Source organism: Musca autumnalis, unplaced genomic scaffold (assembly GCF_047663935.1).
Source record: "Musca autumnalis isolate F117 unplaced genomic scaffold, ASM4766393v1 scaffold_3, whole genome shotgun sequence".
NCBI classification, from domain to species: Eukaryota; Metazoa; Arthropoda; class Insecta; order Diptera; family Muscidae; genus Musca; species Musca autumnalis.
Genome location: NW_027411866.1, coordinates 254,703,197 through 254,717,693, shown reverse-complemented (window position 1 = coordinate 254,717,693; position 14,497 = coordinate 254,703,197). Strand labels below are relative to the sequence as shown.

At 35.7% G+C, this 14,497-nt stretch overlaps 2 protein-coding genes across 31 annotated transcripts in view; both read right to left on the bottom strand.

The window, feature by feature from the left end:
- The window catches only part of dlg1 (MAGUK family member discs large 1), a 98,632-nt gene extending 85,157 nt beyond the window's left edge, over positions 1-13,475 (bottom strand). For all 30 annotated transcript variants that reach the window (XR_012411832.1, XM_073978016.1, XM_073978019.1 and 27 more), the window contains exons 1-3: positions 10,907-13,475; positions 10,522-10,653; positions 6,239-6,363 (exon numbers count right to left, since the gene is read on the bottom strand). Coding sequence is in view for 29 of the 30 variants with exons in the window: in XM_073978016.1 (XP_073834117.1) it covers positions 6,239-6,363; positions 10,522-10,653; positions 10,907-13,412 (2,763 nt within the window). In the remaining variant the exon portion in view is untranslated. The remainder of the gene's footprint in view (positions 1-6,238; positions 6,364-10,521; positions 10,654-10,906) is intronic.
- On the bottom strand, positions 6,452-9,743 carry PCID2 (PCI domain-containing protein 2). Its single transcript, XM_073978047.1, has 3 exons — positions 9,347-9,743; positions 9,037-9,277; positions 6,452-7,268 (listed from the first exon to the last, which is right to left on the bottom strand). Exons 1-3 carry the CDS (start codon positions 9,567-9,569, stop codon positions 6,539-6,541), a joined length of 1,194 nt encoding a protein of 397 aa, XP_073834148.1. The 5' UTR covers positions 9,570-9,743; the 3' UTR covers positions 6,452-6,538.
- Positions 13,476-14,497: the final 1,022 nt, after the last annotated feature.

The following is a 14,497-nucleotide window of genomic DNA, read 5'->3' as shown; positions in this document are numbered from 1 at the left end:
ATTGAATCGTATCTTGGCTGTAGATATCAATATGTTTATGCCGGTGGTAATCATTCAAGTTTGTTGCCTGTTGTGAGTGGTGTCCCACAAGGGTCAGTGCTAGGCCCATTATTGTTTATCATGTTTCTGAATGATTTTTTTGCTACAGTTGCTTCTGAAAATTGCCTTCCTTATGCTTTTGCGGATGATATCCAACTATTGCTTAAGTGTGATGTTGCTTTCCCTGATGTCATGCAAAGTGTTGTAAATCATGTTAGTTCAACAGTAGCTAATTGGATGTTTACAAATAAGTTATCTATCAATGCCAACAAAACGAAGGCCACTGCCCTTAAGAGGAGTGTTTGATCTTTCACTAGTTGTATTCCGCAGAAAAATGTTGGAGTATATTGTTTCACGTTACTCCCAATTGTGATCTATTTATATAAATTTTCATATTATCCGCTTATAGCTCAAATGCTTTAAATATTTTTTTTCCTATGCTGCATACATGTGAATTTGAATGTAGTCACTGTGTCGTATTTTGCTTGAAATATTTAGGCACATCACTGAGTGGTTCATTTCATATTCAGATGTAAATGTAGTTTTTATTGGAGTAGTTCAAATTCTTAAATTTCTTACTTTGCATTTAATGATCTGAAGTTTCATAAAAAATAATGAATTTTCATAAAATATTTGTTTTTGAAATTCTCATTAATCAAAAAAATAAAAAATTTAATATTATTTATGCATATTTATATTGCTCTTATTATAAATGCCCTCAGTCTCCGGCCAAACGAGGGTGCTAAGAATCCCCGGAGGTAAAACAAAAAATAACCTGAATATTGGTACCTGGAACGTACGAAGCCTATATGAATCTGGAAAATTAGCTAACACTATTAATGAGATGAATAAACTGAATATTGATATACTTGGAGTTTGCGAAACATGGTGGCCTGATAATGGAGAATTTGCATCTCAAAATGTCAAAATATTTTACTCAGGAAACCTGAATAGAACTCATAGAAACGGAGTAGGTGTCATTTTAAAAAACCACATAGCACAATGCGTAACAGGATTTGTACCAAAATCTGACAGAGCAATGCTTATAAAGTTAGAAACAAAACCCTTAAAACTAAATATTATACAAGTATATGCGCCCACTGCAGACAAGAGCAAAGAAGAAGTGGAAGATTTTTACGAAGATGTAAAATACCTAATAAATATGACAAAACCCCATGATATAACTATCATCCAAGGAGACTTTAATGCCAAAGTTGGACAAGATATTGTACCAGGCATAACAGGCAAATTTGGACTAGGCGAGAGAAATGATAGAGGTGACAGACTTATTCAATTCTGTCAAGAATATGGGCTGAAAATTACAAATACAATGTTCTGCTTGCCAAAAAGAAGATTGTATACCTGGAAATCCCCTCAGGACAAACCAACAAATATAATACGGAACCAGATAGATTATATTTTGATCAATAAACGCTTTTCTTCATGTGTAATGAAGACATCCACATATCCAGGGGCAGATGTTCCATCGGATCATATCCTGTTAATGACAAAAATAAGAGCAAAATTGAAGAGAAACGCAAAGAGAAAAACACGTGGAAAACTCAATACTGGAAAACTGGAGGAACCAAGGGTAAGGACAAGAATGAGGGAGATCATTGATCAAGAATTTAGAAAAATTGAAGCTGCAGATAGTGAACAGATGTGGAATTCTGTTAAAAATACGCTAAAATCCATAGCCGACAATAATCTAGGAATCACAACAAAACCACAAAAGAATGAATGGATGACAAAGGAGATACTAGATCTGATGGAGGAACGTCGAAGACATAAAAATCGAAACTACGAATTATATTACGAATTAAATAGAGAAATACAATCCGCAATCAGAATTGCGAAAAATAATCTCATAAACAGGCAATGCCAGGAGATTGAAAGATTGCAACAATTAAATGACGATTTCAATCTTCACAAAAAGATCAAAGAAATGTCAGGTGTATACCGCAAATCAATACCTAAAATTCTATACAATAAGGAAAATGAACCTATTTTTGATATATCAGAAAAGATGATAATATGGAAGGAGTACATAAAGCTCCTTTTTGCCGACCAGAACCGATCAACATATGTGATGATGACGAATGAACCGCCAGAAGGAACATCTATAACCAAACAAGAAATTGAGTCAGCAGTAAAATCCTTAAAACTTAAAAAAGCATGTGGTCCTGATGAGATTCCATCGGAAATATTGAAGTTAATAGACGGAGATAACATTAATATCCTGAACAAGCTATTTAATTACATATATGAGACCGGGGAATACCCAAATGACTGGCTGAGATCAAAGTTTATAACTATACCAAAGAAAACACAGCCGAAACACTGCAGTGACTACAGACTTATCAGTCTAATGAGCCATGCATTGAAGATTTTCCTAAAAATAATTCATGGGCGAATATATGAGAAGTGTGAAAAAGTTATGGGTGCTTCCCAATTTGGTTTTAAGGAAGGCATGGGAACCCGCGAAGCTCTTTCTTCCCTACAAATCCTAGTTGAAAAATGCAAAGCTGTTCAAAAAGATGTATATATATGCTTTATTGATTACGAAAAGGCTTTCGATACAGTACAGCACGACAAGTTAATAGAGATTCTTACGTCCATTGGTATCGGGCAGAATGAAATTCGATGTATAAAAAGCTTGTATTGGCATCAGACTGCACATGTCGACGTAAACGGAGAATGCACGGAAGACATAGTAATATCAAAAGGTGTCAGACAAGGATGTATATTATCCCCCTTATTGTTCAATGTATACTCCGAAAGAATATTCCAAGAATCTATCAATGATGTCAAAAAAGGAATCCTGGTTAATGGTACTTTTCTCAACAATATTAGATATGCCGACGACACAACCATACTAGCCGATAGCATTGCAGGGCTGCAATACCTACTTACTAGACTAACAACGCACAGTGAAAGATATGGTCTAAAGATAAATATTAAAAAGACTAAGTACATGGTTATTTCCAAAGAAAATATGAGTAATCAAACACAATTAAAAATTAAAGATATGGACGTGGAAAGAGTACATAGCTTTAAATACCTCGGCGTCACAATAAATGACAAGTGGAACATTTCAAATGAAATAAGAAGCAGAATCGAAATGGCGAGAGAAGCTTTTGTAAAATACAAGAAAATTTTTTTAAGTCATGATATTACTATAAAGTCAAAACTAAGATATCTGAAAACATATGTATGGTCTGTTTTGCTATATGGAGTCGAAATGTGGACCCTGAAGGCAGTTGACATGAAAAAACTTGAAGCTTTCGAGATGTGGACTTACAGGCGAATTCTAAAAATACCATGGACCAAGTTTGTAACGAACAATGAAGTACTGCGAAGAATACACCAAGAAAAAGAGCTTATACGTACAATAAAGAAACGAAAAACAGCATATCTTGGACACATCATGCGAAACAGCAAATACAAACTACTCCAAAACATCATCCGATGCAGAATAGAAGGCAGACAGTCCAGGGGAAGAAAAGAGAAGTCTTGGATTAACAATATTCAGGAATGGACCGGCATAAATGATGCCTCAACTCTACTCAGCAGGTGCAGAAATCGACAATCTTTTGCTGAAATAATAAACAACTTATAAATACATATAATCACTTAATATAATGTAATATATTTTATGTAATTGCACTGATCGCCATAAATTCGTAAAACGAATAGGCAAATAAAGAAGAAGAAGAAGTATTTCTTTTGGAGTAGTTTATTATCCTTTCCATTCTTGGAGTATCAAAATTCAATTAATCAAATTGTTTTTTATTTACATTTTTTTTTATTTTATAATTACTGCCCACTTTTTTATACATAGTAATTATTTTTTTTTTTGAGTAGTTCTAACATCCCTCCCTTGTTATATTTAAGCTATTTTATATAATATTAAATTGAACATTATACTGTAGTATACAGCCTTAAGGTCGAAAGACTGGGCATATGAAAATTGAAAATAAATAAATAAATAAAAACCTGTTGCGGAGGAAGTAAACTCTGTTGCGTGCAGCGGCGGTGTTTAGACTGCAACAGCTGAGACGGCCGGAAGTCAAGTTTCTCACTTAAATTTACAACCTGTAGCTTGCCAAACACATCGTTACTGAAGCCCGAAAAGGATGCCAGCAAAGGCGAATCTTACAACCCGATTTCGCTTTTGTCGCCCGTAGCAAGGACCCTTGTGGCTTTAGTTCTTCAATCATCAGAAATAACTTTCCAGTTGCCGATCAATAGCATAGGATTCGTAAGCAGCACAACAACTGCGCTGAAGGCCATCTCCATATTAGCAGAGGACTCACTCAGAGCAAGCCGTGCACATAATCTAGAAAGAGAAGTGTAACGTTACAAGAGAGAACCTCTAGATCAACAAGCCTTTCAACCAGGTTTAAGTAGCATTCACAAGGATGCAGTCGCAGATGCAGTAAACAGTTATCGTGTGAATGCGGTCCTTGGAGAACATCCACCATCTATCGCAGCTGAGAAGCGCCAGCTGTCAGGGCAAACCAGAGTAGTTTTGGGTCAATACGCTCGGGATGGTGCAGACGTCAAAATTCCTATAGGGCAAGTACTGATGACACCGTGGAAAACATCTGCCCAGCATACAGCACAGGCCCCCACGACACACTGCTCCTTTTCAATTGCTCTACCAATCCTTCTAAGAAACTTAAGTTTGCAGCTTTGTGGTTGCAAACCATTTAAATAGCGCAATAGCCACATTCTTACAACTGATAGGCCCAGAGTCAGATTAAGCAGAGAAATGAGAATACAAACATATTAACTACTGTTACAACAACGAGAACAAACTGCAATTATAGATGTAAACTTTATGATGATAAATAAATTATAGTTATTTCATTAATTCATTTGAATTAATAAAATAAAAAAATATGAAAATCATTTTTCAATACAGCATTTTCCATTTTCCGAACAAGACGTGAACATTACATGCCAAAGGGTTGGTGAAAATGACATGCCAAAGATTAGTGAAAATGCTATTCTTGGGAATTGGTTAAGATGGCATGCCAAAGGATTGGTATAGATGCCATCCCAAAGAATTGTTGAAGATGCCATTCCATCGAGTTAGTAAAGATGACATGCTTAGGATCTGAAAATGAATTGCATCTTTTGGGGGTCACGCTCTTGTAAAAAGAATGAGTGAAGATGCTGAAAAATTGACATTCCATTTCACTTGCACCCATTCTTGAATAGCATCTTTGGCATCGAACATTTTGCTGGGTAGATGACCTTCAAAGTTGGTGCTTATAGGTCCACTCCTTCCGGTACCTCCCCCACAAAAGTTCGAAAATATTCGCTAAAATGGTACGCGCGATTTGGTCCAAACTTTGGATCTCTAAATATTATCGAAACTTAGTTTATGTTCAAATTTGGGCCCTATCTGTCCAATCCGACATTTTTGTGTGGTTCGATGATCCTTTGGACATTTTTACCGAAGGGTTTCCTAGTGTCCCTGTTTACAGCAATATTATGTTTTCCGAAGGCTAGTGTGATGTTTGAGCTTTAATCCTGTCCATACTTTTGTCGGTTTATACGCCTAAAATTTTGAAAACCCCCTAAATACATGTTTTTTTTTTGGGTGGGGGGAGTATTTCAATACACACAGGCTGAGGGTATATCTCTGTCGGCAAAGCCGACTGATACTTTTTTACTTGTTTCTTGTTAATCGTATCAAAGTGTACATTAGTCATACCGCTGAGGAATTAAATATAGGCTCCCTATAACGATTTACTAACCACCTGATAGTATCGAGAACTTCGATATTTTAAAGCTTATTATACAAAATATCAAATGAAACGACTACTGATATTTATACAGCTCTATCTTATCATAGGAGCCGTGGCTCATCCACTTCTCTTAAGTAATTTTAAATAATGACTTCTCCCTTTCGTCGACGACATCAATACAAAGATACGAACTCTACCTGAGTTAGCTGCCACCTTGTAAACATCTTATAAAAAATATAAAAATTCTGCTAAAGTGGGTCTGACAGTAATTGAAGCGAGTGTTGACAGTGTCGGATATTCGTTTGAATATCATTCCCAATCTTCTCATACGCATAATAATAATTTTCCTAGACATAATTGAATATTATTTTCTTTCAATTACCCACATATTTCAAAGTTCAACATATCTTGTTTAAATAATCAATTCTTTTTTTACTTACATCGGCTATTTTAACTGTGTGGCCATCTTGTTCCCACTTGCTAGCAATTTGTAAAGTTTCAACTGTCTTCTGTTGTATTGTCTTTGAATCATCCAGCAATGTTAGCTCATAAAATTCTTGGATATCTAAAATAAGAAATAAAATATTATTACAATATTATAATTATGCACACACAATTGTTTTCCCTAGGTAGGTCTAAATAAATAAAACAAATTTTATATTGTGTTTGGTCCTTATTCATTCTTTATTCAAAGTCTTACTTAAACAAAAAATGTATTTTGCAATTTAAAATTCCAAATCTCATGAAACTGTATTCAGCGGTGGAAAAGGATTTTGTTTTGAGACCACCAATTTATTGTGACTGTGCGAAATGTACCCTTTGATTTTCCCCTCAAATATTAGATTGGCCACAATACAGTGTGTCTCATCGATGGTCATATCGGTTTCACCCACAAACTGCAACGCCGAGGCGAAAGCATTCAAATCCAACTGATGTGTTTGCTTGATGAGATAAACTTTTTTAAAGAGATTACGATAGACAATAAATTTAAGTTTCTCAACCAGCAAATAAATGCCACATTTAATAAAGAAAATTTCATGCCTCTGTATGACATCGTCAAATTTACGAACATTGCCCTCTTTGAGGGCCTCTGCCAATTCATGAAATTGCAAAACGTCATAACGTTCCAAGATATGTTTTTTGGGCAAAAAGCCAAGCAACATCTTAACAGGCACTAAATAGATGAGTATAAGTCGTTTGTTGCGAGGAAAATTCTTGGGGCAATGCTTAAAGGCAAATGACAAAAACTCATCGGCACTCTTGTAGTCGGAATCAAACATAGCTTTGCGTCCAACAAAATACTTATAAGTGATGCGTTCTGGCAGGGGGAACATATCTTTGAATGCACTCGAATCGATGGCACGTATCAGCGGTTTACATAAATGTAACTTGTTGATGCGAAAATAAACCTTGAACAGTTGACAGACTAAATTTAACATGCCCAAACGTTTTGTTTCGTTGTCGGATGATCTGAAAGAGAAAAAAGAAAGAAATATATATTAGAACATGTATGAAAATGGGAAAACTGTGTTGAATTTGGTAGTAGGGTCAATTTTTTTATTATCTCTCCATTGATTAAATTTAAAACCTTCAAAATATATCTAATGTTTCTTTTTTGGGGACTATCTCTGGAACGGTACCGATGTTGGATGGTACACAATTAAAATCCCACAGTACAAAATTAAGGAAAAATTCAAGTTTTTTATTTTTGCCTTATTAAGGCGAATTTGTAATGTTGAGCTGTTATAATGCTGAGCGAAGAGGTGCATTGTCCCACATATTCAACATTTTTTGTTGTGGTATTTCTGTTTTGGCGGTGTAGATTTTCTTAATTGGAATTCAGGTGAAGTGAAAGAAGAAGAAATCCTAAAATGGAACATCAAGCATCAGAGTCAGCTGTTCTCGCTTTTGACAGCTCCTGACAAAGCGTATTGTCAGCATAAAAACCACTTCCTAAAATTTTAAGTTTGCATTTTTATTATCTTTACCTGTTGCTGGAGACGGAAAATATACGTAATATATATACATATATGCAAAACCACGCCTATTCTGCCGTAGTGATCTGCAAAACCTGCTGATATATATTTCCATGTGGTCACCAGTTGCTCTGTTCCAGGACCTGCAAGAATCTACCAATTTTACTACTATAATATTTTTTCCTTTATCTTATCGACAAAATTGTTAAATTTGTAGATTTTTGCAGGTTCTGGAACAGATCAACTGGTGGCCACAGGAAAATATATGTATATCAGCAGGTTTTAACCGCAATGTCCAGAATTTTAAAGGCATTATATCGCTTTGAAGGTTTTAGGTGCGACCACAAAAATAAATTAATAATTAAAGACAGTCACATAATTCGAACCAATCTGCATTAAAGCAGAGCAGCGCCAGGTGTGAAAGTGACTAGAATAAGTGATGGATTGATCCAATTTCGAGCAATATGGATCGTTTTTACATTCAAAGGACAACAGCATGTTAAATAAAAGACTTCATTATTAATGGATTATGCATTTTCTGAATTTTCTTTTAACAAAAACCAATTTCTTAACTCCTTTCCTTCACCGACCCACCGCAGAAAATTATGAAAAAATTACCACAGATAGTGCTTTTTATCCCGATTCCAACCATGTATTGCTTTTGTAGCGGAAATGTATACTTACCGAGATATGGCCTCCAAAGATCCACAAAGGCCCTAACCGATAACTTTGGCAAAACATTGCAGAAAGTTATGAAAACAATTACCACAGATAGTGCTTTCTATCCCGATTCCAACGATGCATTGATGTTGCCGGCCTTTGGCCGGGATTTAAGACTTTCTCCTATGGACAGGTGCAAATCTCGGGAATGGGAACATTTTCTTTTAAATTAAATATTTTTCCTTAATTGCAAATCTCGGGAACGGGAAGAACATTTTTCTTTTAAATTAAATATTTTCGTTGGATTCGGTGTAAAAAGTACTATCTGTGGTAATTTTTTCATAATTTTCTGCGGTGGTTTGCCTACATTTTATACAGTTCCGCAACAAAAGCAATACATGGTTGGAATCGGGATAAAAAGCACTATCTGTGGTAATTTTTTCATAATTTTCTGAGGTGTGTCGGTAAAGGAAAGATAAGCCAGTTGGTGAGCATTTTGGTGCCGGTTAATCATTGATTTTTTAACTTATTCCTACCATATTTGCAAATTATATTACTTTTACTTTATTTTTGTAAAGTATCCGTATTCTAGCTGTACTCACCTGTTATCGGCTGCACAAACACGAAAACAGCTCATCAAACAATCCGCAGCCTTTTCCAATATTTCCCCGGGCTTGGAACTGTTGCCCATTTCTTCACAACGTTGAGCCAATATTCTCAAATCTAAGCAGGCTGTGTACATAACGGGCAGACACCAATTTTCTTCCTTTAACTGTTGTAGCATTTTCACCACAGATTGTATGCATTGTGATTGATATTTATAGGCTTGCATGAAGTCTCGAGCTGTAATTGGTAATATGTATAAAAGCATTAAAGAGAAAAGAAAGCAACTAAGCAAAGTTCCATACTTACGTTCCAAACCCAAATAATACAAAACTTTAAGGTGGGCACACAGTATTTCATCGATAGGTGATTCCAATAACCGACCAACAGCATTTTCCGGTGATTCCACATACAAATTACGATTCATGATATGCTTGTCTTTGAGGGATATATAGGAGGCTAAAGTGTCACCATCACCATTTGTCCATGCCCGATGAACACTACTGAGGTAGTTGTTTAATGTTCCAAACATGTTGATGCTGTTGCAATTGTTCGCAATGTTTTCAATTCAGTTTCTTTAATTTTCTTTATTTTCCATGAACAAAACCCGGCACAAAAATAAAAATACTTTTCGCAAAATAACACCACAAACCGAGAGAAAAATGCACACAACAGAACAGTAAAAAACGATAATTAAGTTATCGACTGCGACTGTCTGAGAGAAACAATGTTGCCAGTCTTATTTCATTTCATTCTCAATGAATGGCAATGCTGTAGTAATTTTTAAGGTGGCTTTGGACTTTATGACACGGTTGATAAAGTAAATTGGATAAAATTGACAAAAAAAGGTTATTCTGGTAATTAGTTAAGGAATTGGAAACAAATAGTCATGCAATTTGTTAATTTAAACTCAAATGTAGTATACAGCCCTAAGGTTGAAAGACTGGGCATTATAAAATGGAAATAAATTGAAATTGAAATAAATACATTAGTAATGTGATGAGGAATGTTGTAGGTTCTAAATTCATTCTGGTTGTTAAGAATGAATTTTAGGAATAGTGTGTGGATATGGTTCCTACTACCTCTTCGCACTCCTTCTTGCTATTAGGGGTAATAGTTATTGGCGGTGAGACGGGTTTTGTTTGTGGGATCCAACAAATTGAATTTGGCATTTTTGCTCAGTTTTGTTTTTTTTTTCGTGTAAATAATTTAGTTTTATAGGGTTATGTATATAGTTAATATAAGATATTGGCCGTATTGGCTTCTTTATATTACAATGTAGAAATAAATAAATGAAATGAAATGAATGGATTTTGACGTGACAGGCTCAGTGATAGCTGTATGGAAAATTTGAGGATTGAAGCACTTGTATAAGTATACACCAATCTTAAACAAAAGATGTGTATTTACACTTGCTTAACCTTATTCTTAACCTTCATAACCTTAAATTAATTATTCATAATTTTTCTTATGTATGGACTTACCTAACAATGCTTGGAATAGTCTTGATTTAAATATGCGTATAACACGTTCAATGGCAATTCTTAGGGCACGATCTTGAGGTTCTGACAGTCTCGAATGGTAGTCCTCTAAAAGCTCAAGAGCTCTGTGGGCCTCTGAAAAAAGAAAGTTTTCTTAATTAATTAAATGCATATGCATAAAAAACAATTGTGTACATTAATATACACACTAAACTAAATATATTCACAAACAAACAATGTCTTTCTGACGCTGAGGCATCAATGTAATTAGATTAATATCTATTAGGTACTTATAAGATATTTTTATAGTGTGTCTATATTGTAAGTACTTAATACAGCAATAAATGAAATGAATTATTAAAAAAATGCCAACAAAATGTCAAATTACTCTTTTCTGGTGGTATTTCATCAAATGATGCAATTTCACTAGCCTGGCCAAATAGGGTTGACCAATAACCACGCTCAGCAGCAGCAGCATTTGCTGCCATATTACGAGCATTACGTTGATCCATAGTTTCTATTAACAAATCGAAACGATTCAATTGGTCCCGTAAACTTTCCGATATCGTTTGATCATATTTTGGTTTTGTGGAATCTTCTGTCGTCGACTTTGCTTCTTCAACTTCAGCATTGGTTGATTTTTCAAAGTAACCCGATTTCATATCAGATTTAGCTGTCTCTATTGTAAAATGTGTTGATGGCGAATCACCCAAATGAATATCCACTGCGGAATGATATAAATCTAAAGAATCTTTGGGTATGTTACGAATACCAAGGGGATATTTTGAGGAACTGAAAGAGTTTCTTTTGGGGGTGTCTGCACCTTTATCCACTTGAGTTTTATTGTCCTCCTCCTCTTGTTGCTCACAACTTGAAAAGTGCAAATCTTTGGAACTTCCAAAATATTTATTCAAAGTTGGTGTTTTTGTATTGCTTCCCGCCGACATCATTTCCATGGATTTACTCATTTTAAAATTAAACGAAAGACTTGAACTTCTTCCCTTGATTTGGCTTATTTTATATGCTGGACATATCTGATGATGATCACTGGCAATTGAAAGGCTTCGTATGAAATTCAAATCACTTATACTATCCGTGGTGTATTTTGTGGGTGTTTCCATTATGCCTCCTGCCGCTGCTGCTGTCTGATGAAAAGCAGTGGGACTATCTAAAGAAAGTTTTTCAAGATTTAGCCTATCTTCACCATCCTCAGCAGATTCAAAACTTGTCAATTCATGTATACCAGTTTTTGAGGAGACTTTTTGATCAAACCATTCCCTGTCACTTTCCATAGATTCGGAATGGATGAAAAACAAATCATTAAAACTACCAAAGGGTCGATTGACACGTTCTCGTTTATTCTTTTGAAAGATTTCCATTGATTTACTGCTGGGCAAGGTAAGGTTGATTTTATCAAAATTTGGAGGAATTTTTAGTGTATCCGAATGGCCATCTTTGGAAGCTTCGCTAAGCTTTTTGCCCAACTCCAGGGTTGGAGTGTCTTGTGAAGTGTCCTCCTGATGGCCGCCATTGTCTTGCAGTGAATGGGTACTTCCGCCCATAGGCGTTTTAAGTTCTTTATCATCTGGACTATTTTGTAGAGGGCTTTGAAGCTCCTGCTCATGGTCCTCTTGAGTAGATTCTTTGGGAATATTGTTTTCTTTTCCATTTTCATAATTTCCTTCGTTAGATGATTTTGATTCCTCTTTACGTTTTAGAAGATCTCCTTTTTCATCGGGTCTTTCAAAACAATGCAAACTCAAGTCAAAAGATACCCTACGCTTGCCTTGTTGTGGCTCAATTCCTATCGTAGTTATATCTTTATTGCTCCCAAAATCTTTGGATCTCTTTAAAATTGTTCCAATCTCCATTGACTTGCTAGATGTGATCTGAAGCCGTGGATTTGCACCTATATCAATTGTGAGCAGTTTGGAATTACTTGGCCTTTCAGAATCTTTTTGGAAATCAATCTTCAACTTATTATCTCCAGTTGGAGAATCTTCTGTTAGGCCCAAAGTTTGTATATCTAAGGAACTGCCGGATTTATTTTTCAGCATTCCTTCCCCACATACCGCTAATAAATCTGGGGTACTTATAGAATGTTTTAAAATGTCATCACTTGTCTTGACACCAAGGGAGAGGGAATGCTTCTGTTTATTAGCATTATCTTCTGTTTCAGCTTTTAAGCTATTTTCTTCATTGATAACAGGAATTGGTTTAAAAGATTCTTCAAGTTTTCCATCTCTATTTACAGTTCCATCTAAATTAAGCCCTTCTGCCGTGTGAGAAACATCACTTGATTCCTTAGCCATTGAATCAATCAAGGCCACATTTTCTGCCATAACCTCATTTTTCGCTGCATTCGCCTGCGGTTTGGTTACATCTTCCTTAAAAATTCCTTCATTGACCTTTAACATTTTGCTTGAACCCTGATTATTTGCTGCAGCAATATGCGTTGTGCCAACATCATCATCATCGCCACCGCCGTCGTCATCATTGTGACCATCTTTATTATTGTTTTTATGTAAATGACACTGAACGGGCTGCGGTTGCACATTATCGATTTCTTGGTGTTTAGGAATTTCTAAGGTTTCATTGTAAAGATTTTCATGTGACAAATCACTAATCAACTGCATGGAATCATCTTTGTTTGCCATCAAACCCATTGGATGATTCAAAACTTCATCTACTGAAGAAGAGGTTATGACTCCATGTTCATTGGCCAACAATCCACATGCTTCTTCATCTTCCTGAGATTCTGAATCGGCAAATTTATCAGCTTCATCTTCCGAAGATGAGGAGGCAGTATATTTTATACCCGATTTATGTCGCCGTTTAGCTTTTGGTAACAACGATTCCTTTTCAGTATCCGTTTCATCCGATTCGTCCATCATTTTGTTAAATTTTAGGATGTTTTAGGTTTCAAAGTCCGACTTGAACTGAATTCGAGGCATTGGCGAATAATAAGAAATTTGTTTTTTTTTTACAACAATATGAAAATGAACAAAAATCAATAGTATTTTGTTGTTGTCGCCGTCTACCTATCCATTCATCCATCCACTGGCAGAGTGTTGCTCTGCTGTCGCTGGCGTTGTTGCAATATTTTTTGTATCGAACCACCATTATTATGGCCCCGCTTGCAGCAGAGGCTGTTGGTGTTTTTAATGCTCGTGTAAATTGACAGCAAAATTATTAAAAAAAAAAAACACACACACGCACGCAGAACGAACTATTACAAGAATTAATTCATAATTGTTTCTTTAATATATATTATGTTTGAAGAGGTACACAATCTTACAGATTAGTGTAGTGGGACATTTTTGCACATTAGCTATGTTTTTAGAAGTAAACAAATACGTTTATTAAAGCGAGTCCCTTGGTTCCTAGTCCAATAGTACCTAGGTCATAACATCATCACATTTCATAAATTATAAAAAAATCTTTACTGTGTGGGTAAAGGAGAACATAAAATATGAGGGGATAAAACAGATTGAGAAGTCACAACAAGATATCCAATATTCAAAGCACACAGAGATATTCAGAGTTTCGTCAATTTATGAACATAAACTAATTATACGCAGTAAAACACTGTACAGATCCTGTAGGGAATTCAGACGATTGTACCTTCCCCAGCGTAGTTAAGCCAAAACTACTCTTGTTTGTCATGGCAACTGACCTCAGCTGCGATAGATGCGGGATGTTCTTCAAGGACCGCATGTACACGATAGTTGTTTATGGCATCTACGACTGCATTCGTGTGAATACTATTTAAACCTCCTTGATAGGCTTGTTGATCTAGGAGTTCCCTTCTAACATTGGACCTCTCCTTCTTGATCATGAAGATCCCTCCTGACTTGCCTGGGTGAGATGAGATTCCTATCCACCTCATGGTGATTAAGATGGCTCTCACGGTAGCACCCGAGCAAGTACTACAACGATGGTCCACTGAAGACATGAGGAGGCACACTGTTGCATCTCT

Coding starts and splice junctions, on each gene's coding strand:
- PCID2 (XM_073978047.1), bottom strand. CDS start 9,569: ATGTTTGGAACATTAAACAACTACCTCAGTAGTGTTCATCGGGCATGG. Junction 9,278..9,346: donor GTATTATTTGGGTTTGGAAC/GTAAGTATGGAA, acceptor TACCAATTACAG/CTCGAGACTTCATGCAAGCC. Junction 7,269..9,036: donor GTTTGTGCAGCCGATAACAG/GTGAGTACAGCT, acceptor TTTCTCTTTCAG/ATCATCCGACAACGAAACAA.